This window comes from Pituophis catenifer, unplaced genomic scaffold (genome assembly GCF_029215685.1).
Source record: "Pituophis catenifer annectens isolate HBS135680 unplaced genomic scaffold, rPitCat1.0.hap2 SCAF_2, whole genome shotgun sequence".
NCBI classification, from domain to species: domain Eukaryota; kingdom Metazoa; phylum Chordata; class Lepidosauria; order Squamata; family Colubridae; genus Pituophis; species Pituophis catenifer.
This window is the reverse complement of record NW_027256882.1, coordinates 125,648,685-125,676,242: the sequence shown is the minus strand read 5'-3', so window position 1 is coordinate 125,676,242 and position 27,558 is coordinate 125,648,685. Positions and strand designations below refer to the sequence as shown.

Genomic DNA, 27,558 nt, shown 5'->3' with positions numbered 1-27,558 from the left:
AGTTGAAAAAATATTTATTTCTGTTGCTCATTTAAATTTTACGTTTGATGGCCCGTATGTAGCGATACTTCCCATTCTTCCTACTTTCCTTAAACAAAGCCTCTAAGTCTATCTCTTCAGGGTCCATTGTCAATTCAAAAGTGAAATGCTGGAGCAGAACGACAAAGAACAGGAAGATTTCCATATCTGCCAATGCCTCTCCTGGACATGCTCTCTTCCCTGTGCACACACACATACACACACAAAATGAAGAAGATAATTAATCAAAGAGAGAAGCAACTTAGAACTAAGGAGAAATTTCCTGACAGTTAGAACAATTAATAAGTGGAACAACTTGCCTGCAGAAGTTGTGAATGCTCCAACACTGGAAATTTTTTTTAAGTTAATTGTCAATTAATCAGTGACTCATTGATAAGGGCAATTATAGCGATCAATCAATTAATCAAATTAATATCCAAATCATTTATGCTACAGAAATATGAGGTATTATCTCAGAAAGAAAAAGACATAGTGAGAAAGACATAAACTTTTGTTGAATGTTGCAAAACCTATTCTGTTTTTTATTTTTATTTTTTAATTCAAGGGAAGATATCCAACTGAAGACAGCTCCACAAAATAAGGAGCCACTTAGTAGGTTGCTTCCTACAGCCCTCTCAAGGCAAGTTCTTTCTCCTTTCAGTTGCTCCTCACATTAAAAAAAATTATGTGGGAGGGGGGAATTTGGGAGACAAGGAAATTCAATGTATTGCCTCCAGCTGCAAATGGAGTCTTTCACAAGATGTTAAGTTCGTACTTCCCTTGCTAACCATTTTGTCTATTGTCTATTTACTCTTTCATAGAAGTTAGACACCTTCAAAGAGACAAGACTGCAAACGCCATTAAATTAAGAAGGAAATAAAAATGAAAATCCCAGAGAACAATTGGTAAATTTTTTTGCTTGATTTATGAAAGAGACTGCATTGAAGCAATTTGTATAGGATTTATATAGCAACAAGAATGATTAGAGGATCGTCTGAATGGATTACAGAGAAAGATTGTTTTGTATACTTAAAAAAAGGAGTAGAGTTTATTAGACCAGGGAAAAGTGTGATATGTGGTTATTTTGAATGACTCTCTTTGGATCTACTGATATCTATTTTAACTTTTTCATATTTTAAAAATATTGCAACATATTTTGAAATATTTGAATTTTAATATTTTCTCATTTTATTCTTTATACTTTTACTTTTTACTCTAACTAGTCTGTTAGCTTTTAAAAAAAACTTTGTAATTCTAAACTTCAATAATTTTATTATCTTAAAAAAAGCAATCACCACATCTCTTCTGGTTCTAAAAGACTGAACACTCTCCTTCATGTTTCAATCAGATTCTCTCAGTGATTTTGCCATTTTACCTAAGTGTTCTGGGGATGCTTGTGTTAAATCTGGGAACAGGTACAACTAGCGGCGAGGGCAGGCAGAAAGAACAACTCAGTGCGGTAACAGCTCAGAAACTGTTATAGGTAATTTTGGACAAACCCTGAAGACCCCAGAACACTAAATCAGCCATAACCCCTCTATTACCTGCAGAGAAAGGCAAATAGGCATCCTTCTTTTGGAATTTACCCTTCTCATTCAAGAAACGACCTGGGTCAAACTTCGTAGGATCTTCCCAGCAGAGAGGATCAAAATGTACTGAAATTCCTAATGTAAGAACAGTTGTGCCCTTTATGAAGACAAGAAGATATGGAGAGCAAAGATAAGTTTTTCCCTATAACAAAACAGACTATTCTTAATTCTTTTAAAAATGAGACTCCTTGGAAGGTATAAAAAGTAACATTGATGCAATTTACACATTTCTCCATGACTGGTGTTTGACCAAGTCACGTGATTAAAGTCCTTACCAAAATTATGTTATTTGAAATGTAGAGCATTTTAAAGTTATTTATTCAACAGCTTACTCCTTTTCTCCAACCAAAGAAAAGCCTTATTTTGAATTATTTTAGAAATTCCGCCTAGTTGTGTTAATATTGTATTGCCTTGGTACATTAGCATCATTTTTCTTTAGAGGCTTTAACACATGTCTATATGGTGTTCTTTATCCAGAATGAGGATAATTCCCAAACCAACACAGAAGACTTGGACAGAGACAATGGATGCCTACTTAATTCATTACAAGTAGTCCTTGACTTACAACAGTTTGTTTAGTGAGTGTTCAAAGTTACATTAGCACTGAAAAAAGAGAGTTATAAATGTTTTTCACATAACTGTTGCAGCATCCCCATGGTCACGTGATCAACATTCAGAGGCAATTGATTCATATTTATGACTGTTTCAGTGTTCCGGGGACATGTCATCACCTTTTGCGACTTTTTGACAAGCAAAGTCAATGGGAAAACCAGATTCACTTAACAAGCATGCCATTAACTAAACAATTATTTAATAATACAACAAACAGCAATTCACTTAATTTAATGATTAAGTGAATGATGATTTAATAATACCACAATAAGCAGTGATTCATTTAACATCTGTGGCAAGAAAGACCATAAAATGGGGAAAAATTCACTTAAAAATGTCTCCCTTAGCAACATAAATTATTGGGTTCAATTGTGATCATAGATCAAGGACAACCTGTCCAGTTGCTCACTGATAATGTCATATGTGTCCTTCACAATTCTCTGACAGACCTTCCGTTCAGTTTGTTTGTTTTTCTTGCAGGCATTTCATTACCAGATTAATATTATCTGTGCTCTAAAATGGGAAATGAAGTTGGCTTGTTGTTTACAGCCTTGTGTCGATTTGGGGAGATGGTTTTTTTTTTCCTTGACTGTTCCTGCTTATTTGAGTGTTGGCTGGAGGGTGTGTGATGATTTATAAATTAGGTTTATTACTATATGTCTGCTGATGACTCATTTTTCAGAATGCCAAACTTCTAGGAATTCTGTTCCATTCTGCCTCTGTCTTGATGTAAGAAATCACAGTTCCCCAGCTGAAATTCTGGTTCAACTTGTCTGTGCATTGTAACTTTTTAAAAATTTCATCATGTCACAGACAACTGAGAGATCCATTTTGCTTCTGCTGAAGTGAGCTATTGCTATTTCCTTAAATGGCTAGATTATAACTATATTTATCTAACAATATGGCATTTTATATAATCACAGTAAAAATGATAGCACACAACAGTTACAAATCATTGTGAAGATTGAAATGTTTTTTTAAAAATGTATGGATACCCAAACACATTTAATTAGAAATCAAAAAGAATCAACAAATCCCTGCAGCTTTCTTGGCAAGGTTTTTCAGAAGTGACTTGCCATTGCCTCTTTACTAGGGCTGAGAAAGTGTCCAGCCCAATGTCACCCAGCTAGCTCCATGTCCAAATTGGGACTAAAACTCACTGTCTTCTAGTTTCTAGCCGGCTGCCTTAACCACTAAACCAAACTGGCTCTGTTTTATGACTGATGAAAAACAAATGTAAATAAAAAAACATATTTGATACTCCTACTTTTCCACTATCAGGAAGGCAGAATTCTAGAATCCAAAGGAGGCAGGCTAAATTCATTAATACATCACTTTTACTTTTTGCATTCAGGGGAAAGATTTCCAAATTTATTGTTGGAATACATATTCATGTATTTTATGTAACAAGCACAGCCAACCAATAGATGGCAGTGTTTATATGTTTGCATCTATGATTATTCTCTGTCCTTTTATTCTGAGTAGAGTTTCCTTTTTCCTGCCTCTGTTAAGCAGAAAGGCCAGTGGTGGGATTCGGACAGTTCACATCACTTCGGGAGAATTGATTGTTAACTTTCTGAGCAGTTTGGCAAACTAGTTGTTGGAAGAAATCATTAGGGCAAAGAACTGGTTGTTAAATTACTTGAATCCCACCACTCAGAAAGGCCCATATGGTCTGTACACTTTGTTTTTTTCTATAGGATTCTATAAACAGAGTTTTCAACAATTAGGAATAAAAGTTGAACAAAGTGCTCATTTTCTTACTAAACATCCTCAGGTCAGTGATGCAAATAAAAAAGAATTAACTTAGCTAAGAACCGTAATAGAAATCAATGAAACTCAGCAGGATGGGAGATATGTAAGATTGTTGATGACATTTGCAAATTAATAAAATATTCTATAAAATCCAATAGCCTAAAATTCAAATGATGTTCACAAAATAAAAGCAACAATTATTGGAGAAGGTTTATCGTACTGCAATTACAGATAGATATCTACATGGAAGGTGGATCATAGACACTGATCTGATTTTTCATACCTGAGGGATGAAGTGTCCTTTGAAATTCACATCCTGGGTTGTCATACGTGGGAAGTTCTCAATGCTTTCTTGCGGAAAACGTAGGACCTCATGAACCAACGCATTGATATAGGACAGCTTCATTCTATCCTCTATGGAAGGACTACGGTTTGCCCCCACAATATCATCTATTTCTTCCTGGGCTTTTGCTGCAATAAATCATATTTTTAAAGCAGAAATATTAATTTAAAAATGATCCCAGACTTAAAATGCACTGATCTTTAGATATGGATAATCAAAAATGCACATTAGTTTCTTATTTCCCAATTTCACAGCTGTTTGAGCTCCAAGATGTTTGCTATGCTTTGCTCCCATCCTGGAATTGAGGAAAAAAGCAGATCAACATAAAATACACTGCCCCACCATGTGCCCTTAAAGGATAGCTAAACATGCCATTCTGTACCACTGCCCATTTAGCTTGAGTAAATCCACCACCAATTCCATGCAGAATGTGGTCCAAGGTGGTGGATGCTTTGAAGATTCAGTCATACCATCCAATCATTTCCCCACCCTGCTATCTTCTCTGCCTCCCTAGAGGACAGTTAGCCTATTGATCACTAGATGACAGCAAATTCTCCAACTCTGTAACTGCAAGATAGCGGTCATCCAGATTTTTAATCAAGATGCAGCTGCTGCATAAACATTCTTGGACCCAGAGTTCAAGAAAAGGACTTTGATGCACGAGAGTGATTGTTCTCTGCTACACCCAGAGAGATTCTTCAAAATTATTACTGAACTGTTGATTGACTAAAGGGCAGGAGCAAAGGGATATAGTTTGTTATTCATTTTGCTGCCGTCTACCATCATGTTGACTTGGTAGCCACAATGCTACCAAGGGGTAAGTTACTGAGTAGAGTAACTCAACACTCAGGAACTCACTACTGGAGTTTGAGGAACTATTTTAATGATTCCATCAAATTACAGCATATACATTAAAGGATAGGAGAAGTAAAATGGGCCTGTATTTTGAAGCTGTATCTGTAGCATCACATTGTGATGCACCACTCTTCAAATGAAGTTGCATGAGGAGAGAAACTGAGGAATCGGAGCTTCTCCAAGAGCAGTGATGACCACTAGGAAGGGAAATTTCTTCTGCTCAAGCTATAGAAACGCAACACCATCACCTTTTGTTACATTTTCTATTAAGTAGATAGGCTAGTTCAGAGGTCTCCAAACTTAGCAATTTTAAAACGTGTGGACTTCAACTGGCCCGAATATTTTGAGAGTTGAAGTCCACAAGTCTTAAAGTTGCCAAGTTTGGAGACCCTTGGCTAGTTGATTTCAGGACTTCCACTTTTCTCCAAAAGGATTATTGACTTATCAATCATTAGTAGATAGCAGAGAAATAGAGTTTTCCCCTCTTTTGGCTGCCATGTAGTGGTCTTGTGGATTTTTACAGTTGGATGAAACCACTGGTTATATCTCTTTCAGTTTACATTCCAGGATAGAATGCACTTTCCTAAGATAACATTCCAAGAGTAGAACTAAATAGTTAGGGCTTCCCAATGTTCTTTGACTATTAGGAAGAAATTTCCATACTCCATAGGTTAAAGAAAGACAAGAGCCTTTCCAATTATATGCATTAAGCTAGGAATGGAACCATGGTTGCACAGTGGTTAAAAGGCAGCAATGCAGGCAAACTCTGCTTACAGCCTGGAGTTCGATCCTGACAGGGCTCAAGGTTGCCTGAGGAACCCAGATTGTTAAAGGCAATATGCAAATAACACTTACATTGTAAACTGCCCAGATAGTGTTGTAAATGCTACTCCTATTGCTAATGGACTATGCAATTTCATAATTATGAAGGTGATTATTGAATGTTACATGCCAATATGATGCTAGCTGAGTAGACCTTTATCCTCAATTGTGTCACTTTAAGTTTCCTTTATGTACCATGTATTGACTCAATGGAAAGACATTTGGTTTTCATCATTTTCCTACTAGAGCCTCTTGGATCAGCTTAAGTCTATTTTAGCAATTAAGCTGTCAACAGGACATAGGTTCATTGTGAGAATGCTTAGGAGCACAAACAATATATAATCCCTAGAGGCCAAAGCGGCACTTTGCAAGTACAGGGAGGCTGAGGGTGACTGCAGCCAGATGGGGAAAAAGTATGTGGGTTGCTGGCAAGATATGGCATAGCTGTGCAGCTGCTGTGTGGGAGGAGGTAGCTGGTGAGGTACAAGCATGATGGGGTCAGGAGTGGCTTGTGCCAGCAGGGGAGAGTGAAATTTACTGGAGTAAATCCAACCTTTCAACCTTCCCTTTTAGTTTCCCCATTGACTTTGCTTGTGGAAAGCCAGCAGGGAAGATTGCAAATAGTGATCACATGACCAACGGACACTGCACTCTTGGAACTGCGAGTTGGTTGCCAAGTGCTCAGAACATGATCATATGGTCGCAGAGTTGCTGGTGATAGCCAGAGCTTTTAAGACTACTTGTATTACCACTTGTTCAATGGTGTAGTAACTTTGAATGGTTGCTGAATGAATGGTTGTTAAATGAGGACCACCTGTATTTAAAAATGACATGCATTTTCAAAGATAGTTAAAATCAATCACCTATGACCCATGACTCCTGTGGAATTGAAATTTGGCAAATTTTATAAATCATAGTATGAATTAAACATTATCATTAAACTGCTTTCTGATGTACTACAGAATGCCATAAAACATTTCTTTTGTTGATGTTTAACTGTGCCACTCAGTTTAATATGGGCTATGTTCAAGGCAGATACATTGCTGAAAGCACTGAGGAATCTGATAAGGATATATCTCTGAAAGGATGATGGGATGAGAAGGGAAGGGAAGGGAAGGGAAGGGAAGGGAAGGGAAGGGAAGGGAAGGGAAGGGAAGGGAAGGGAAGGGAGATTTCCAATGTCAAGCTTCCCACAAGGAAATTCAAAGGGGAAGGTGAGAGAAAGTTGGAAGTCACTCCATCTCCTATTGATTTTTCACCTGCCTCTGTTCATTGTATTTTTCTGTTTAGGCAAGAAAATAACTCTGAAACACTGACCAAGTGTGGCATGGGTTATTTAGTGTTTTTTTTTAAAAACATGATCTAGGGGACATGCAAATCACTATAAACAATGCTTAGACTACAGTAACATTTTTATTAGCTTCTTATGATTTGAAATCTCTTTAAAAGACGAATTGGAAAGATGTCATTAATATATTGGATTGTCACTAGAAATATCTGAAAACATCATGAAAAATGGTAGGAAAATGCCAACCTATAATTTTTCTTTATATCTCGGAATCCATATCTGAGAAAGAAAATATAAACAAAGATTATCACTTCATATACCTTGGATATTTGGGAACTTGGCTAGAAGGTTAAGACCATATGAGATCACACTGCTTGTGCTATCTGTCCCAGCAGTGAAAAGCTCAAACACAGACATGACCAAGTCTTCAGCAGAGAGAACAGAAGAATCTTCTTCCTGTAAGATAAGGCAAAAATAAAATAAAGAGGCAGCAATTTGTAATACATAGCTTCATCATCATGTTATGAAAATTCTACCTACTTCTTCTCATTTTATTTTTCTTTCAGATCAATTTATAGGGTAGGCAGGGAATAATCCAAGGTAGAATTTTCCATGTTCTCTATATTAATTTGAATATGAAGCTAATGTGTGGTTGGGTCAGATGGATCAATGTTTATATAAAAGAGAAACAGCTGAGATCCAAATGAAGTAGGCAGCTTCTTTTTCTGTCCTGTATCATCAAGTCTTCCCTAGAATCTTACCAGTTTTGTAGCTATTGTAACACAGAAATTTCCTCTTATCTCCTCTTCATGGAATAGAACATCCATTTCCATCTCACAAACTGAGCTTTTGAAATCTTGTTCTGAAGTATTACATTTCATTTATAAACTTTTGTTTACTGATGTCCCCTTTCATATTTCTTTTAAGTTCTAGTAAGAGCCACAAGGCTTTGCTCTACTTAATGTTCAACGGGCATTTGCTATCTCATGACTCAGCAGCATCCATCTTACTCTTTCACTGAATGTTTTGCTAGCTGCAATCTAGCAACCCGGCACAGTGTTGCACTTTTTCTGATACTACCAAGTATCCTAAAACATAAATAACAGATGGGTAATTTCCCTGTGTTGGAACAATAGCCTCCTTTGCCGGTAGAAGGGACCCAGGGGGTTTTCCAGGGACTGTCCAACAAGGACAGGGATATTTGTAACCTTCTCCTCCATTTTTAAGAATAGAAAAATGAGTAGGAGTCCTTTGATAGAAACATTCTCCTATTTCCACATTTTAAAAAGAACTCAATGCAAAAAGTTCCAGAATCATACTACTGATTTCATGGGTGTTATTTGGTGTATTTTGAGGTGGATTGGAGGATTACAGGATTTAAATAGGAGACTGCAATTCTCTGAGCAGTTCCACTCTTATTCTAATTTTGGCACAAAAGTAAACTAAACAAAAACTTGTATCCAAAATTGGCATTCTGTCACCTTGTACCCCTTGTAACTTTTTCAAAAGTTGCCACTGAATTTTAGTTTAAGTGCAAAAGATTGAATGGATGGGTAATTCTTTAATTATTTTTAAGGCAATTAAATCACATTCAATTTTTGTCCTGGCCCAAATCATTTTAGGGAGCACATCCAAAGGTCGTTATCTTCAGGTCTTTCAGCTCCCAAAAAGATAACTTTTCTCTGTTCTGCAGCTTTACCTACTACTACCAAGCTGGCTTTACTAATGCCTGACAGGATGCAGATGTGATCTGTGGTAAAGCTGCCTCCTTCAGTGCTGAAATTACAGAGCAGATCCACGCAACCATTTCTTAAGGAGGGAATTTGTTTGTTTATAATGGCCACTACTCCTAGAAGGCTTCATATAGCATTTGTGGCAGAGTTGGGAGACATCAGTTCTTTTGCTTTCTGCTGTTTCAATAGTACAACTTGCTCACCATCATGGGCACCTCAAGAAAATGGGGCACAAATGCATATTTTGTACTTGTGTGTGAACTATCCTTGCAAATAAAATATCCTTGCTATGGTACCTTTTCTAATTTAAGAAGGAAGCAATCAATAAAGTCTCTAGGATTGTCTGGATCCAGGGTCTTCTTGTGAGTGTCCACTTCATTTCTAATGAAGTCACAGATCTTGTTACAGTCAGAGAAAACTTTCTTATGAGGTCCAGGAAAGAAATTCATTATATTTGGTAAAGCGCTGTACACCTGAAACATGGTAATAGTAAAAGTTAACCATTGCCAGTTCATCTCTTGTGCTCTGCTTTAAGAACTACACAGAAAAACCCATTTCTCTATTAAGTGCCCTTTTATTTCTATTTGTTAAAAATAAACATTATGCAAGACCAGTTATTGATTTTTTTTGCAGTGCCTGCTGACTAAATGAATATAAAATATCTATGCTATGGACATTCAGCTTATCTAGTTATGTTTTTCTCTCTCTTTGTTTATATATCCTCAGTTGCTACTATGAGAAATAGTAGAATGAAAGTGGAGTACTTTTGGAAGACGTAAAAAGCAATTATTTATGAATGTCACTCTGAAATGGGTAGTAGAATAGTTGGCTCAGAAAAAGCAAGGCTTCATCAATGAAGAAATTATTAAGAAAATGTTGGACTGTGCTGAAATGAGTAGATTGACATTTGAAATAAGAGAACAGGAAGTTAAACAATATTTGATATGGGAGATATTCTATCAATGATTTGACAATAAAGTATGGAGATAAGATAGTATATATGAAATGAAATTTCAATGAAATGTTTAAATATCTATCTTCTGTTCGAGTAAAGAATAATTGTCGTATGATGAGATTTGGAAAATTGCAGGCACGAAATGATTTTAACCCATCGAGATGCTGTCTGTAATTGTTTGTAAGGATGATATTTTTATGTTGTTTTTTATTTTTATTTAAAATAAAACTTTTTTCAAAAAAAAAAAAAGAAAAGAAAAGAAAAAGCAAGGCTGAAGCATTATGACAATAATGCTTAGACTTATATACCACTTCACAGTGCTTTACAGCCCTCTCAGCATATTTCTCCCAAAAATCTGTGTCCTTGTTTTACTGATCTTGAAAGGATGGAAGGCTGAGTCAACCTTGAGCTGGTGAGAATCAAACTCTTGAGAGTAAGCAAAATTAACCTGCAATACTGCATTCTAACAATTGCACCAGCATTCCTCAATGTATTCAATAACTGGCAAGAATCGCTTATAAGAAGAAATCTCTGCTTGCAGAAGCACATACAGTCAACATACCGTTCCTAAAGGACTCACAAAGAATCCTGTGAATGCCTGTAAGATTTCCAATAGTTCAAGGTTTTTGGTTTCATAAAAGAATCGATTCCCAAAGACAACAGAGCACATAACATTAGAAACAGCAGATGCGATGTGTGGGACTATGTCAAAGGATTGACCTGTAATATCAAAAGGAAAGAAGAGATTATATGACCACATTTTCATTTCCAAATCTTTTTCTGTAATGACTTTATAATATTTTTTTAATACAGGTAATAAGTGGCCAGTTGCTAAGTGACTTTTCAATGTTACTACCTATCTGGAAAAAGGGAGTTATAACCTGATTCTGAAGGTCTGACAATCTCCCACACACCGCCGAATCATATTGCAGGGATTTGGGGGGGGGATCTAAATGAAGCCTCTGAATTGTTTCTGTTTAGAAAATTAGGCCAAAGCCTGCCCTGCCTGCAGCTTTGCTATCCCTCAGCAGCATGGGCGCTACACAGACCTCCAAATGTGGCAGCAATGGCTTGCCCCATTTTGCCTGACGTCACCACCCCCACCACTCTGCAATTGCTTCTGCATGGTGCCGCTGCTCCAAGTTGCTTTTAACACCCCCCACCCCACTGTGATCACTTCTGTGAGGCCAGATGGGATGGGGCGAATTGAGGCCAACAAGCTGCAGCTGCTGCCAGGCACTGCCGGCCCCTGAATGCTTGCCACCTCCTGTGTGTGCACCCAGGCATATCTGGCCCACAATGCGTTTAGATCTGGCCTGGTCTGGAATTGGCGAGGGGCCAGCCCCCGAACCCTTGCCATCTCCTGTGCATGGTGGGCCAAGGCCGAGGCCACCGGGGCTGGCCCCTTGCTAATTCCAGACCAGGCCAGATCTAAATGCATTGCAGGCCAGATCTGGTCTGCAGGCCTTGAATTTGACATGTTTGCCTTAGAGCTATATGCTTATTTGATTGATTGATTGATTGATTGATTGATTGATTGATTGATTGATTGAATTTGTATACCGCCCTACTCCCGAAGGACTCAGGGCGGTGAACAGCCAAAATAAAATACATATAATACAAATGTTAAAAAAACATTAAAATACAATTAAATAATTTGGCCCAGAAAATGAAATTTAAAACACCCCAAATTTATAAGACAAATTTAAAATTTAAAAAATTTAAAAAATTTTTTAAAACAGTTTAAAAGAGAGGTTATGCCAGGCCGGCCTGCTGGAACAGAAATGTTTTGAGGGCACGGCGGAAAACGCGCAGATCCGGGATCCTCCGTATCTCCGGGGGGAGCTCGTTCCAGATGGCAGGTGCCCCAACAGAGAAGGGTCTCCCCCTGGGGGCTGCCAGTCAACACTGTTTGACCAACGGCACTCTGAGAAGCCCCTCTCTATGGGAGCGTACTGGTCAGTGAGAGGCTACTGGTGGCAGAAGGAGGTCTCGTAGATACCCCAGTCCTAAGCCATGGAGCACTCTAAAGGTAGTAACCAAAACCTTGAAGCACACCCGGAAGACCACCAGGAGCCAGTGCAGCTCGCACAGGAGGGGGGTCACATGGGAGCACCACGTCGCTCCCATCACCACCCGCGCGGCCGCACTCTGCGCCAGTTGGAGCTTCCGAGTGCTCCTCAAGGGGAGCCCCATGTAGAGAGCATTGCAGTAGTCCAGGCGGGAAGTGACAAGGGCATGAGTGACCGTATTTAACGAGTTCCGATCCAGAAAGGGATGCAACTGGCGAATCAGGCGAACCTGATAAAATGCCCTCCCAGCCACAGCCGTCAAGTGCTCTTCTAAAGACAGCTGTGAGTCCAGGAGGACCCCCAAGTTGCGAGCCCTCTCTGTGGGGGCCAATGACTCGCCCCCAATAGTCAGTGATGGCACCAATTGACTATATCGGGATGTCGGAAACCACAACCACTCGGTCTTGGATGGGTTGAACCTGAGTCTGTTCCTCCCCATCCAGATCCGTACAGCCTCCAGGCATTGGGACATCACTTCAAGAGCATCATTGGGGTGGTCTGGGGTGGAGATGTACAGCTGAGTGTCATCAGCGTACTGGTGGTACTTCACTCCAAAACCACGGATGATCTCACCCAGCGGCTTCACATAAATGTTGAACAGAAGGGGCAAGAGGACCGACCCTTGTGGCACCCCACATACAAGGGGCCTCGGGGTCGATCTCTGCCCCCCGCCAACACAGACTGCAACCGGTCGGAGAGAAAGGAGGAGAACCATCGCAACACGGTTCCCCACCCCTAACTCTTCCAGCTGGTGCAGCATGATACCATGGTTGATGGTATCAAAAGCTGCTGAGAGGTCTAATAAGATCAGGACAGAGGAGCAACCCCTGTCCCGAGCCCTCCAGAGATCATCAACCAATGCGACCAATGCCGTTTCTGTGCTGAACCCAGGCCTGAAGCCCGACTAGAACAGATCCAGATAAGCCGATTCATCCAGGTACTGAGGGAGCTGTCGTGCTACCACACTGTCAACAACCTTCGCAACAAAGCGAAGATTGGAGACTGGACGGCAATTAGTCAATACTGCCGGGTCCAGGGAAGGCTTCTTGAGGAGAGGTCTCACTACCGCCTCTTTCAAGGTGGTGGGAAAGACACCCTCATTCAAGGAAGCATTTATAATCCCCTTGAGCCAGCCTCGTGTAACCTCCCAAGAGGCCAGCACCAACCAGGAGGGACTCGGGTCCAATAAACATGTGGCAGCGTTCAGTCTACTCAGTATCCTATTCGGGGGTCACAGAATCAAACTCTTCCCAGATAATATTCTCAAGATCTGCCCCAGTCCCTCCCCCTGAGACTACCCAGTCGGAGTCCAGATGTTCCCAAATCTGAGCGATTTTATCATACAGATACTGTACAAAGTCCCCGGCTCTATCCTCCAAGGGGTCCTCCTGCGCTTCCTGATGGAGCAAGAAGCGGGTCACCCTAAACAGGGCGGCCGGGCGGTTACCTGATGACGCAATAAGAGCAGAAAAATAGTTATATTTTGCCGCTTTTATCGCCACAAAGTAAGTCTTAATATGAGACCTTACCAGTGTTTGGTCAGATTCAGACCGGCTGGCCCTCCAACCGCTCTCCAGGCATCTTTTCCGGTGCTTCATCTCTCTCAGCTCCTTGGTGAACCAAGGAGCCAAACGAGATCGGCGCCGAGTCAGAGGCCACAAAGGCACAACCCAATCCAAAGCTCCAGCGGCCGCCCTATTCCAGGCAGCCACCAGGTCTTCGGTCGAGCCATGAGCCAGAGCCTCAGGAAACGGCCCAAGCTCCGTCTGGAACCGATCCAGGTCCATCAGGCACCTGGGGTGGAACTACCTCATCAGTTCCACCTCCCTGCGGCGGGGTATAGCGGTTCAAAGGTCAAGGCGAAGGAGGGAATGATCCAACCACAAGAAGGGTTCAGTCACTATATCCCCAGTATCGAGATCATTCAACCACTGACCAGAGACAAAAACCAAGTCCAGAGTGTTTCCCCCCACGTGAGTAGGGCCATGCACTAACTGGGTCAGGTCCATAGCTGTCATGGAAGCCATGAACTCCTGTGCTGCCTCAGACACTTCACTGATGGATGGCAGGTTAAAATCCCCCATGACTATAAGCCTTGGGGTATCAACCGCCACCCCGGCTATAATGTTGAGCAGTTTAGGCAGGGCCTCTGCCACGTGGCAGGGAGCCAGGTACGTGATCAACAAGCCCACCTGTACCCCATGACCCCACTTCACCAGGAGGGACTCACAACCGGCAAACTGAGGAACAGTGGCCTCCCTCGGACCAAGACCTTCTTTTATAACAACCACCACCACCCCGTCCCTACCCTGTGACCTCGGTTGATGAAATGCATGGAAACCAGGAGGGCATATTTCAACGAGGGGGACCCCCCCTCTTGGCCTAACCAGGTCTCCGTAATTCCTGCCAGATCCGCTCCCCCCTCCTGAACAAGATCACAAATGAGGGGGGCTTTATTTACTACAGATTCTATTCTATTCTATTCTATTCTATTCTATTCTATTCTATTCTATTCTATTCTATTCCATTCCATTCCATTCCATTGCATTCCATTCCATTCCATTCCATTCCATTCCATTCCATTCCATTCCATTCCATTCCATTCCATTCCATTCCATTCCATTCTTTTATTCTATTCTTCTATTCTATTGCAAGCCAACAGACTTTTATAGTCCCTAGAAACACCTCTTCCCAGCTTTGGCATTCAGTGTCAATTGGCTTTATAACAGACTTGACATCTGTGCAGGGTTATACATCCATGTTGATGATGGTGGAACTTTTCACCAAAATGGCACATTTTATTTCTTGCAAGGGTTTCCCGAAGGCAAGGAAGCATGCTCAGATATTTTGGATCATTTCTTTCATTATAGAGGAATGGAGTGGTGTCAGATTGCAGAAGTCAATTTACTTCCAGATTTTGGAGGATACTGTTCCAGCTTTTGTAGATACAATTCGGTTTGTCAGCCTGCCCATTCCACTGCTGCATATGGAGATGCTGAGAAAACTAACTAGATATTGCAACAATATTTGACATGTTATTGGACTTACAGCCAGGACTACTGGCCATCACTGCTGCCCCTCACAGAATTTACATATAATAATCCAGTACATAAGGCAGAGTATTAATTCAATAAAAAACAAAGTATTTGTTTCTGGACTTATAAATACCATATTTTTTGGAGTATAAGACGCACCTACCTTTTTTGGTTGTTGTTTTTTTAAAAAAGTTTTTTATATATATATTTTTAGATAAACACACATACAAACATACCAATGTATTTTCTTTGAACAGAGTATTTGGCTGGTTCACAAATTTAAACAGTGTTTAGTCACTTCAATTAAATTTACAATTTCTATATTTCCTTTTTGCCATATTTATTCCTCAACTATTTTTTTAAAAAAACCAATATTACCCTTCATTCTCATCTCTAATCTTAATCAAATTCAATTTTTCCCTTCTATTCTATATTATACCCCTTCCCATTGTCATCTATTTTTATATCCATCCTCATATTGGTTAATTATTTAATATTACAATTGTTTAATACAAATTCAACATTTTAATATAAATCAATTAGTTATATAACTATCTTTTTTGTATATTAATCAATATGAACATGAATATTCCAATTATTTCCATGCAATCCAATTTCTTACAAATCAATTAATTATATTTACCAATAATAATAAACCAAATAATTTCCCCCATATATTCCTCCAAACCACAACTTAACCATTTCTGTTTTCAACACAATATACAATTAATAGAATCTCAATTATTACAATTCCCTAGTTAAATAGAGCTTTTTTTCTTTTGTGTTTTAAAATCTTGAACTCTCTCTCTTTTGCCCTAAATTTCCCATTGTTTGCACCTACCTTTTTTGGTGAGGAAAAAGAAAAAGAAATCTCTCTCTGCCTCATTTTGTCACGTTGCAGCAAAGAGCCTGCTTTACTTTCAGTTTCGTTTTTTCAGCATAGCTAGGGGAAAAAGATCTGCTCCAGCACTCTGCAGCAAGGAGGAGAGCCCTGAGCAAAACAGCTGAGAGCAAAACAGCTGAGAGTCGGGAGGCTGAGCTAATCAACTTATGCTAATTAACCTACGCTGAAGCTGAAAAGGGCTGTTTTTTCTTGCTGTTTCTTGCAAGAAGGTAACTACTGCGAGGCACAGGCCGACGGATAGGGGCCAGTGGGTGGGCAGGGCTACATTTGGTGTATAAGACGCCCCTAAATTTTCACCCCCTTTTGGGGGGGTAAAAAGGTGTGTTACCATTTCACAGTATTGTTGTTGCAGGACAAATAGAGGCAGGAATATTATGTATACTACCTTGTGTTGTATGCCTAAAGATGGGATATAATTCTATAAATAAATAAAAATCTTCTGCAATGTAAGATCACCTTCAAAGGTTGTTAACTTCTTCACCAAATAGTGGGCTTCTTCCAACATCCGTTCAGCCATTGACTTCCGTCCCATTCCAAAGTTCCGTAATGTGGTGAGAGTAAAACGACGCATAACCTTCCATTTCTTGTATTCACTAATAAGCCCTGGAAGGATAAAAGTTGGCAATAACAGGTAACAGACACTAGAACATTTGTTTTAAAGAATAAAAAAGCAATTTATCTGATATTCACTCCCATCCAGAAAGCATCTACCCTGCTGAAATAAAATTTTATTTCTTCTTTCAAAAGCCATTGATACTTTGGCAAAAGGAAAAGAAATTCGATTTGATTATGGGCTTGAACTTTTCTTATTCAACTTTATACCAACATGCCCACCAACATACATAAACAAAAGCTATATTTGAAAAACAAAAGTGTTATTTTCTATTCCTTCAATATATCCTGAAATTTGACGTCCTCAATTTTGGAACTTGACAGCAATCTGATGAGAACTGAATTACTGGATAAAGTTTGAAAAGGCCTCCTGATTACAACACCTACCTGCAAGCTATTAATTTTAGAAGGCTTGGAATCCAAGTTGTAAGGCTATGCCCAGCTTTGAAAGAGTACTTCATTTCAATAAATTTTCTATCAATTCACCCCCTCAAAGTAGTTTTGCAGATCAGCATGATGAACATTTGAAGCAGCAAGTAGTATCTGATGGCTTCAAAGTGTATTATGAGTTTGATAGTTTCAGTATTGCACAATGTTGTACTTTTGCCAATGTAATATGTCCTAAAAATGGCAAAGGGCAAATCTTCCTCCCTCCCTCCCTTCCTTTTTAAAAAAGGAAACATAAACTAATGGTTGGAAATAAATTTTGTCAAAGCTTCTAGTTTAAAGTGACCAGATTTTAAGATTGGTAAAGAGGGACACCATTGTGGGCGTGGCTTATTTTGTGGGCGTGGCTAGCTGGTCATGTGACTGGGTGGCCGTGGCTACCTGGTCATGTGACCGGGTGGCCATGGCTATGTGTATAGGGACTACTCAGAGGGCTGAAAAAAGTCATTTCTGACAGGTCCTCGCACTTTTGACTGGTCCTCACACTTATGACCATCCTCACATTTATGCCCATGCAGCATTCTTAACAACCATGTCACTCATTTCACAACTGCTTCTCTTCACCATGGTGATAAGACTGGGCAAAAAATGTAAAATGTGAGGACAGTCGTAAGTTTGAGGACTGGACAAAAGTGCGAGGACCAATCAAAAATAACTTTTTCAGCCCTCTGAGTAGTCCATATGCACAAAAGGACTAACCAGAGGGCTGGAAAAAGTCATTTCTGACAGGTCCTCGCACTTTTGACTGGTCCTCACACTTATGACCATCCTCACATTTATGCCCATGCAGCATTCTTAACAACCATGTCACTCATTTCACAACTGCTTCTCTTCACCATGGTGATAAGATAGGGCAAAAAACGTAAAATGTGAAGACAGTCGCAAGTTCGAGGACTGGTCAAAAGTGCGAGGACCAGTCAAAAATAACTTTTTCAGCCCTCTGAGTAGTCCATATGCATAAAAGGATACAGCAATAGAGAGGGATGAAGGAAGGGAAGGGAAATTAGAGTAGGAGTGAGGGTAAGAGGGGGAGGAAGAGAGGAGAAGAAGGAGAAAGGAAGAGGAAGTAGGGATGAGAAGAAGAGGGGGGGGAGAGAAAGTAAGAAGGAAAGAAAAGAGAGAGGTGGTAGGTTTGAGGAGAAAGATTGCTGTACAATAAAAAAGATGAAAGGGAAGAAAGCCAACCCCAAACAAATATAAAGATATTAAGATAAAGAATGAATGGTTAAACTTTAAAGAATAAAAGAGAACAAATATGAATAAATAGCAGTAATTAGAAACACACATACAAACATACAATTTATTTTCTTTGAACAGAGTATTTGGCCGGTTCACAAATTTAAACAGTGTTTAGTCACTTCAATTAAATTTACAATTTCTATATTTCCTTTTTGCCATATTTATTCCTCATCTATTTTTAAAAAAAAACCAATATTACCCTTCATCCTCATCTCTAATCTTAATCAAATTCAATTTTTCCCTTCTATTCTATATTATACCCCTTCCCATTGTCATCTATTTTTATATCCATCCTCACATTGTTTAATTATGTAATTATGTAATACAGTTGTTTAATACAAATTCAACGTTTTAATATAAATCAATTAGTTATAAAACTATCTTTTTTGTATATTAATCAATATGAACATGAATATTCCAATTATTTCCATGCAATCCAATTTCTTACAAATCAATTAATTATATTTACCAATAATAATAAACCAAATAATTTCCCCCATATATTCCTCTGAACCACAACTTAACCATTTCTGCTTTCAACACAATATACAATTAATAGTATCTCAATTATTACAATTCCCTAGTTAAATACAGCTTTTTTTTCTTTTGTGTTTTAAAATCTTGAACTCTCCTCCTAAATTTCCCATTGTTTGCAGTTTTTCACCTACCTTTTTTGGGGAGGAAAAATAAAAATAAAAATAAAAATAAATCTCTCTCTGCCTCATTTTGTCACGTTGCACCAAAGATCCTGGTTTCGGTTTCGTTTCTGCAGTTTAGCTAGGGGAAAAAAAAACTGCTTCAGGAACTCTTTACACTGATTGCCTGTAGGGCGGCCCTTTGAAGCCCCGGGCAAGAGTTTAAACAGTTTTTTTCTCTTCTAGCCATCAGCTGGGGCTCAAGAGGCAGCGGGACTCAGGAGGCAGAATGAAAAATCGGGACTTTTTTGAAACGCCGCGGGACGTGGGACAAATTGCTAAAAATCGGGACTGTCCCACCAAAAGCGGGACGTCTGGTCACTTTATTCTAGTTGAAACTTGATGACTTAATGACTATGAAATTCTAAAGAAAAAATATATCTAGCATTATCTAATGTATTTTAAAGCATATCAGTAGATATTTCTGTTGGTTCTCACTGAAAGTTTTTCACTATTACGATTTGGATTTGGCCCTATTTAATTAGTTCACTTTTAAATTTGGCTTTAAAAAGGCCTGAGGAGTGACAGTTCTGAAATCTGTAGTTTCTAAGCAGATATTAAACACAGGTTTCAGTGCCCTGCTCTTTCTTGTTTTAATACTTTATCCTTTAATTGGCATTTTGACTAAACAGATTTTCAAGTTCCTCTAACAGATTTAGCTATTTCATTTTTTATTCCTAAAAAAAAAATATTGGCCACCATCACTTGCCTGAAAAAGTTAATGTTTTTTTCTTTCCTCTAGAAATGAAAACTACATCTGAAATCAAAGTGAAAATAATGTCTACACTCACCATTGCCCTTTGTTACTTGATGGAGGATAGGTACTGAAGGTCGTCCACCAAATTCTTCACTATGAGTTACCAAAGCACTTTTCACTGCCTCATATCCGCAAATCACAACGAGTGGCTTTGTTCCTATCCAGAGAGTAAAAACTGGACCATACTTCTTACTGAGCTGAGGACAAAATCCACCAAAGGTGTGAATCAGTAGAATTTGAGATCTCACTGTTAGATATCTGATTCAATTAATGGTTGACAGGATCTCTAAAATGTATTAAATTTTAAATAAAAAAGATAACTTACAGAAAACAGTATTTAAGAGAAAGGAAAGAAGTACAGAAAAAAGAACAAAGCCAAATGTGCAGGAAAAAAGAAAGAAGAAATAAATAGAAATTGATTTCCTTTTTTTTTTTCAACCATTATAAATTTGCATTAAACTCCTAATTTATGGTTGCAATGTAATTTTCATTTTTTTCAACCATCTATCATTTATAATCATCAAATCTACATATCATAATTTCATTTTTTTTGTTTCATGAAAAATATCTGAAAATTTAATTAGTGTTTTTTTCCTTTGATCAAGGCACTCAGTTTAGCCATCTCTCAAGCGCCATCATCTTTACCATCTATTATTCCATTGTGAGTAGTGTCAAATCTTTCCATTGTTGTGCATATAGAAGAATTATTGCACTTATATATAGAAATAAAAAACAGAGTTGGAAGGGAGCTTCTAGTCCAATCCTCTGCTCAGGCATGATATCCTATTCCATTTCAGACAAATGGTTGTCCAATCCCTTCTTAAAAGCTTCCAGCATTGGAGCAATCACAGGTTCTGGAGGCAAGTTGTTCCACTGATTAATTGTTTCAGCTGTCAAAAATTTTTGTCTTAGTTCTAGGTTATTTCTCTCCTTGATTAGTTTCCATCCATTGCTTCTTGTCCTGTCCTTAGGTGCTTTGGAGAATAGCTTGACCTCCTCTTCTTTGTGGCAAATTCTAAGATATTGGAATACTGCTATGATGTCACTGCTAGTCCTTCTTTTCATTAAACTAGACATACCCAATTTCAGCAACCACTTTTTATATGTTTTAGCCTCCAGTCCCTTAATCATCATTTGTTGCTCTGCTCTGCTCCCCCGGAAAGGCAGTAAAAAAAAATAATAAGTGCCAAGCTTGCATTGTGCCCCTTGGAAGTACACCAGGGGTGAAATCCAGCAGGTTCTGACAGGTTCTGGAGAACCGGTAGCGGAAATTTTGAGCAGTTTGGAGAACCGGTAGCAGAAATTTTGAGTAGTTCAGAAGACAGTGCCAGAATCATTAAAGCAGGGGGAAAGACCCCCTCCCCAGATAGAAAAAGAAACCACGAGGCAGGAAAAAATTCAAAAACAATACAAATAATTAAATCACAACAGTTTAAATCCTTTTAAAACTAAAACACAAAAGCTCATTTCCAGAGCTCACACCCCACACAAGCTCAAGTGTAAACACTTGAGATAAGCCGAACAACGAAGAAAGCAATTAGAGCTACAATGTAGCAAAGGAGCAAACACAGTAGCTGTTGCTTGTTAAACCAATTACCAGAACAAAAATCTTAAAACAAAGTCAAGAACCAGCAAAGGGGGAAAAAAGACTCCGGAGTTAGTAAATCTGGGCGTACTGCCAGGAACCTTTAGCTGTTAGATTTAATAAGGGTTAACTGAGAGGCAGTTTCTGTAAGCAGGGCAATAAAGATTAGGCTAGAAACAACAGCAGAATGCCTTCCTTACAGGATTAGCCATGTAAAGTGGGAAAAAAACAAAAGGAGATTTCTTCCAACAACCAGTTCTCCGAACTGCTTAGAAAGTTAACTACCGGTTCTAGCGAATAGGCTAGAAGCAGTTGAATCCCGCTTGGGTAATGAAATGTCTGTAAGCAAGGTTAGGGAGCACCAAGGACTCCACAGTTTAAACATGAACTATATCTATTCTCGTCTCTTGGGTTTCAGAGAACTGTTAGAACGGACAAGAAGCAGTATTACAGCAACAACTGTAAAGAAATTGGTGAAGGAAGTAGAAGTGGAAAAACAAAGATGGTCTTTCCAAAGATCTCTGAAAAAGATTCCAATCTCAAATTAGTATGCTAAAGAATGCTTAGATCAAAATGGATTTCTTCCAAATAGACAAATCAGGAATAATTTAAGAATAATAATGGACAATTTAGAATATTAGCCTTTGTTTTCTTGGATGCCCAAAAGGCATTTGACAACCTCAATTGGCAATTTATGATTCAACAAGTTTATGATATGAATTTTGGAACTAAATTTGAGAATATTATAATGGCAATATATTCGATACAAAAAGCAAAAATTATAATTAATGGAGAAAACACCGAAACTTTAAATATAGAGAAAGGAGTTTGACAAGGTTGTCCTCTATCTCCTCTGCTCTTCATACTGTCACTAGAAGTATTATTAGAACGAATTAGACAAAATTCAGAAATAAAAGGATTGAAAACCAGAAATGAAGAATATAAATTGCAAGCATTTGCAGATGATTTGGCTTTTATTATCGAAAACCCAATAGAGAAAGGACAAACATTAATTAAGGAATTAGAAAGATATGGAACGGTAGCAGGACTGAAAATTAATAGACAGAAAAAGAAAATTCTAATGAAAAATTTAACAGAACTACAAATAACAGAATTGGAAAGAACATTTGGACTCCAAACAACAAGAAAAATCAAATACTTAGATATATGGTTGACAGTGCACTGCAAATGGATAAAGGAGAATAACTATAACAAACTATTACACAAACAAAAAAAGATTTAGAACTATGGACTAACATGCAACTGTCACTTTTAGGAAGAATAATGTCTATATTACCAAAATTTCTATACTTGTTCCAGACCATCCCAGTTAAATTAGAAAAGACCTTTTTTTAATGACCTTAATAAAACAACAGCAAAAAAATTTTGGCAGGAGAAAAAAACCAGAATAAAAATGAAATTACTACAAGATCTGAAGAACAGAGGAGGATTTGGATTGCCAAACTAGGAATTATATTATAGTGCAGCAACATTAGTTTGGTTAAAAGATTGGATCAATTTGAAGAATAAAGAATACTAATATAGAAGGTCACAACATGTAGAGAGGATGGCTTGCCTTTCTGTGGGAAACAGGACCTACAAAACAATACTTCCACAGACACTTGACTAGAAATTTGCTAATAAATAATTGGATTAAAGTTAAAAAGAAACATTACATTAGGATTGCCAGGTCTGCTTCCAAAAAATAGCGGACAAGCGGGTGGGGGAGTGTTAAGTAGTAAAAAAAAAAAAAAATACAATTAAATTATATATTTTCTTACAAACATTTTAACACATATTAAAATAATCACTTCAAAACTTTACTTAAAATTCAAAACATCAAATATATTATAATAATATGTAAAATATTAAATTACATTTTACTTTGCTGTTGTGTGTATTTTTTATCTAACTGCGCAGCTTTGATCAATTCTTTGTGTTTAAGTAATAATTCTTTAATTTCAGTACAACATTGAGAAATATTAAAAAATATACAAAGTTCACTTCGAACTGATGGTACAAGCAGTCGGTTATGTTCGTCAGTCCACAAATTTCCCATGACGCTGAAAATTCGTTCAACGTTTGCATTTGATACCGGAATTGATGCACAATACTGGAACAGTACGTCCACTTATCAAGGGATGAATCGCCCTGCAGATGAACATAAACTTCTTCTAAGGCAGAAATTTCATCGAAGAGAGTGTTGGGTGGAAGTTCTTTTCGCCATGGTGATAATAACCAGATGTTCATCATTTCTTCTAAAGTTGGAGGATTATTGTGATCCATTAGATTGAAACAACTTAGCGTCTCATATACTGAATCGGTGAAATTATACCACTTTTCTAGGTACGCAATGGCTCTTTGATACACATTGATGGCTTCTTTCTTGAACTTTTGCACGGCATTCTCAGGCAAATGTTTTTTACGTAAGGCAAATAAAACTTTCATTCCAAAAAACTGCTCATCGTATTTTTTTTGCAAAGAATCACGCAGCTTACACATGATAATGTGAAGTTCACATGCAAGAATTTTCTTGCTTTCCAGCTTCAGTAGGTTGTCTTGCATTATTGACATGAAGAAGTGCGTGAAATATAAATACAATTCTGAAATTGTTGGTTCATCGTCCTTTGCGAGTTCATTTTCCTGATCCGAAATAAGGTTCCAGATAACCTTATGGCACTCATCAGATCCAAGAGAAATAAAATATGATTTTAGAGGTATCCAGTTTAAAAGAAGTCTTTCGACTGCTTTAAACAAACTTAACCAATGTGTTGGAACATGGCACAAAACTTCATGGAATTCTGACTCACAAAACTCAAAAAATGATTTCAACTCTTCTCGTTTCTTCACAGAATTCGAAAATTTGGCAAAAACCTTCAGCACTACATTTTCGATATCAAAAGATAACTGCTTTAATGCATTTTTTGCGCTGTTGTGTAAAATGTGATTATTGCAATGAGCAGCTACAATATTATCATTTTCCAGCAATAATTTTTGGTAAACAGATTTGTTCACTCCATAATTGACCGATGCATTATCTGCTGAGTAAGCTGAAACATTATTTATTTCCAATTCGTTATCACTAAGAACTCGACACAGCTGATTTTTTATTGATGTAGAATCTTCAAAAAAATCCTCATAAAAGTCTAAAATTTTCACACACAGTCCTTCTTCACAAGTAAAATATTGTGCAACAACAGGATACATTTTGCGATTTCCCTTGTTTGATGCGTCAGAGGAGAGAGAAAATGGAATTCCAGTTTTAAGATCATTGAGAACCAACTCAATAGAAAAAGGATACAAAACCTCATTGACAATAGCTGATGATTTGGTTCTTCCACAAGACATCTTTTTTACAATTTCTGAATCATCAAAAATTTGCTTCATTAACTTAATACCGCAATCTTGAGCCAGGAAAGAAATATGGTGTTTGATCCCATGGTAAATTTCAGCCATTTCAGCTACAGTCACTTTCTCACTGAAAGAGGAGTCTTTAACAATGAAAAATGAATTGATTCGCTTGTTGCTGGAAGCTATTTTCTCCTTATCTAAATGATTTTTTGTGCTTGCATGCTGTGTGATAGCTTTTATACCATTATATTCAATTGTGAACGATTTCTGACACAATTTACAGTAGGCCGTCGTATTTGTTCTGTCGGTTTTGTTGTTGGTAATCCATACAAAAGTAACTTCCCAGTCTTTGGTGTATTTGTACACTCCTCTCTTTCGTTTTAAAGAATTCGAAATCTCGCCGCTGTCACTCTCATCACTCGACGCCATTTTAGGTCAGTCGACACAAGCTACAATACATTTTAAAAATGTGAACTGTACATAATTTTGTAATATATTTTTATTTTAATCTCATCATTAATTTTTTCGGAGAATCGAGTTCAATGGATATTCGATCTTTGTCTCATTCTAACTTATGAAAAAAAAGACAAAACGTGATTCTCCTATCCTTATTCGCTTAGACTGTACAGCTTTAGATTATGTACCATTTCATCATAAAGCTTTTGAATAAAAAAATGTCCTCTATTTTGTGAAAAAAAATAGTGAACGTAATGTGAAAAAAGTGGACTGTCCGCTCAAATAGTGGATACCTGGCAACTCTACGACTACATAAAAATCCCACAATGGGATTTATTCACAATGGAAGCGATGAGCCACCCAAACAATTTAGATTTGAACAAAATGTTAAAATATAAAGACCTATTAGATAACCATGGAAAGTTAAAAACAATACAGGACCTCCAAAAACAAGGGCTACGAGTTGACCGGTGGGCTTATCTCCAATTACAAAACTGATATAAACAAGATATAAAAGATTATGGAATATATCTTAAACCACAACAATTAGATAAAATTTTATTAGGATCAGACAAAAAAAATATTACTAAAATTTCCAAATATCTTCTGGAAGTAGAACTGGAGGAAGAAGTAGTGAAAGGATGCATGATTGCATGGGGTCAAAATATTGGACACAACATAAAACTATCAGATTGGGAGAACATCTGAAACCATAAACTAACAAAATCAGCAGCATATAAAGAAAATGCATATAAAATGTTCTACAGATGGCACTTACCCCCTTAGAGATTAGCGAAAATGTATCCTAAAATGAACCCCATATGTTGGAAATGTAAAAAGAAAGAGGGAACATAAAAAGAGCATAAAATATCTAGTACTACACATATTAACTTCTGCCAGGATTGCCTATGCTCAATGTTGGAAACAGCAATGTACACCCGCAGAGAAACTGGTCATACAAAAGGTCATGAATTGCGCAGAAATGGACAAATTAACGTTGAGTCTAAAAGATAAAGAGGCATTGATATTTTACAATGTGTGGGAACAGTGGTATAACTGAATAGAACCGAGATAGATTAAAGATAGATAATTATTAAGTATAAGTAACAGATAAAATAAGAATGTAAATACGCACAATTTAATTTTTGTACATAATGCACGAATTATGGTCACAAGAAAAACACCACAAATAGCTGTTGTTGAGTGAAATATTTTTTTATGTTTTTAATGTAATAATAGCTTAATAAAGTGTATTAAAAAAAATAAAATTATATAGGTATACTTCTTCATTTATGACCAAATTTCATAGCTATTTTAAGTGAAATTTCTGAAGTCATAAGCTAATTACTGTGAACAGAACAATGAAAAACAGAACAAATATATTATGTATATAATACTGTGAACAGAACAATGAAAAACAGACCAAGTATATTATAACCACAGCATTTTGCTGATCCACCAAATCAATCACTTCATCAGAGGAAGATATAAGGTTTGTCTGGCATGATCTCTTTTTAAGAATCCTATGTTGGCTTCTAACTAATAACTGTGTTTGTTTCTAGATGCTCAAAAACCCTCCACTTGCTTATCTTTTCCAGGGTTTTTCTCAGGTATTGATGTCAAGTTGATTGGCCTATAATTTCCTGGATCCATTCCCCCCCCCCCACCTTTTTTTTTTTTTTTTTTTTTGTAGATTGGGACCACAATCTCTTTGTGGTCCTCTGGTAGTTCTTGTATGTTACAGGAGCTTTGAAAGGTTACATTCATCTGACAGCTCCTACAGAACCCTCTGATATAAACCATCTGGTGGAGTTTATTTGAATTCATTCAGAGTGGTTAGGCATTCTCTTACTATTTTCTTGCCTATTTTGATTTGTGTGTCTATTCTATCTTTCTCAGTGCTGCTTTTGAGAGGTTGGGCTATTTCTTCCTTCTGGGTAAAAACAGATGAATAGAAAGAATTTAACTCTCAAATTTTGGGTGACTGGTAATCACCCAAATACTTCTTAATCTCTCTCCCACTACGAAAGGAGTCATATCAAAAACTGTCTTACCTTTGTGTAGGTTTTCTGCAGAGGGAAAATATCTTTTTGCAGTACATTCCCCAGAAAGAACCATGGCCTGGGACCCGGAGGGAGCCTGACTCTTGCTTGCTGAAACCGGAAGGCCCAGAATATGAGCAGAAAGAGAACAAACAGTATTATTGTCCCAGGGACCAGATCCACCTGCATGTTTATTCTTCTGGCCTTGATGGAGCAGAAGGAATGAGACTTTGGGGTTGGAAAAAAGCTGCAAAGTCACATAAGAATGAAAAAAACAAAGAGAATGTGATTATTTTGCTAGTCTTCTCCCATCTACTCCCCAAATTGTCTTTCTTCTTTTCTTCTTCTATCAATTTTTTGGGAACATAAAATGCTGTCTTTAAGTATTTGTTC

General features: G+C 37.8%; 1 protein-coding gene across 1 annotated transcript; it reads right to left on the bottom strand.

The window, feature by feature from the left end:
- LOC139312565 (cytochrome P450 2C5-like) lies at window positions 1-27,354 on the bottom strand. Its single transcript, XM_070937466.1, has 9 exons — window positions 27,178-27,354; window positions 19,766-19,928; window positions 16,438-16,584; window positions 10,533-10,690; window positions 9,312-9,488; window positions 7,603-7,738; window positions 4,258-4,445; window positions 1,563-1,704; window positions 1-219 (listed from the first exon to the last, which is right to left on the bottom strand). Exons 1-9 carry the CDS (start codon window positions 27,352-27,354, stop codon window positions 32-34), a joined length of 1,476 nt encoding a protein of 491 aa, XP_070793567.1. The 3' UTR covers window positions 1-31.
- Between the last annotated feature and the right edge of the window lie 204 nt (window positions 27,355-27,558).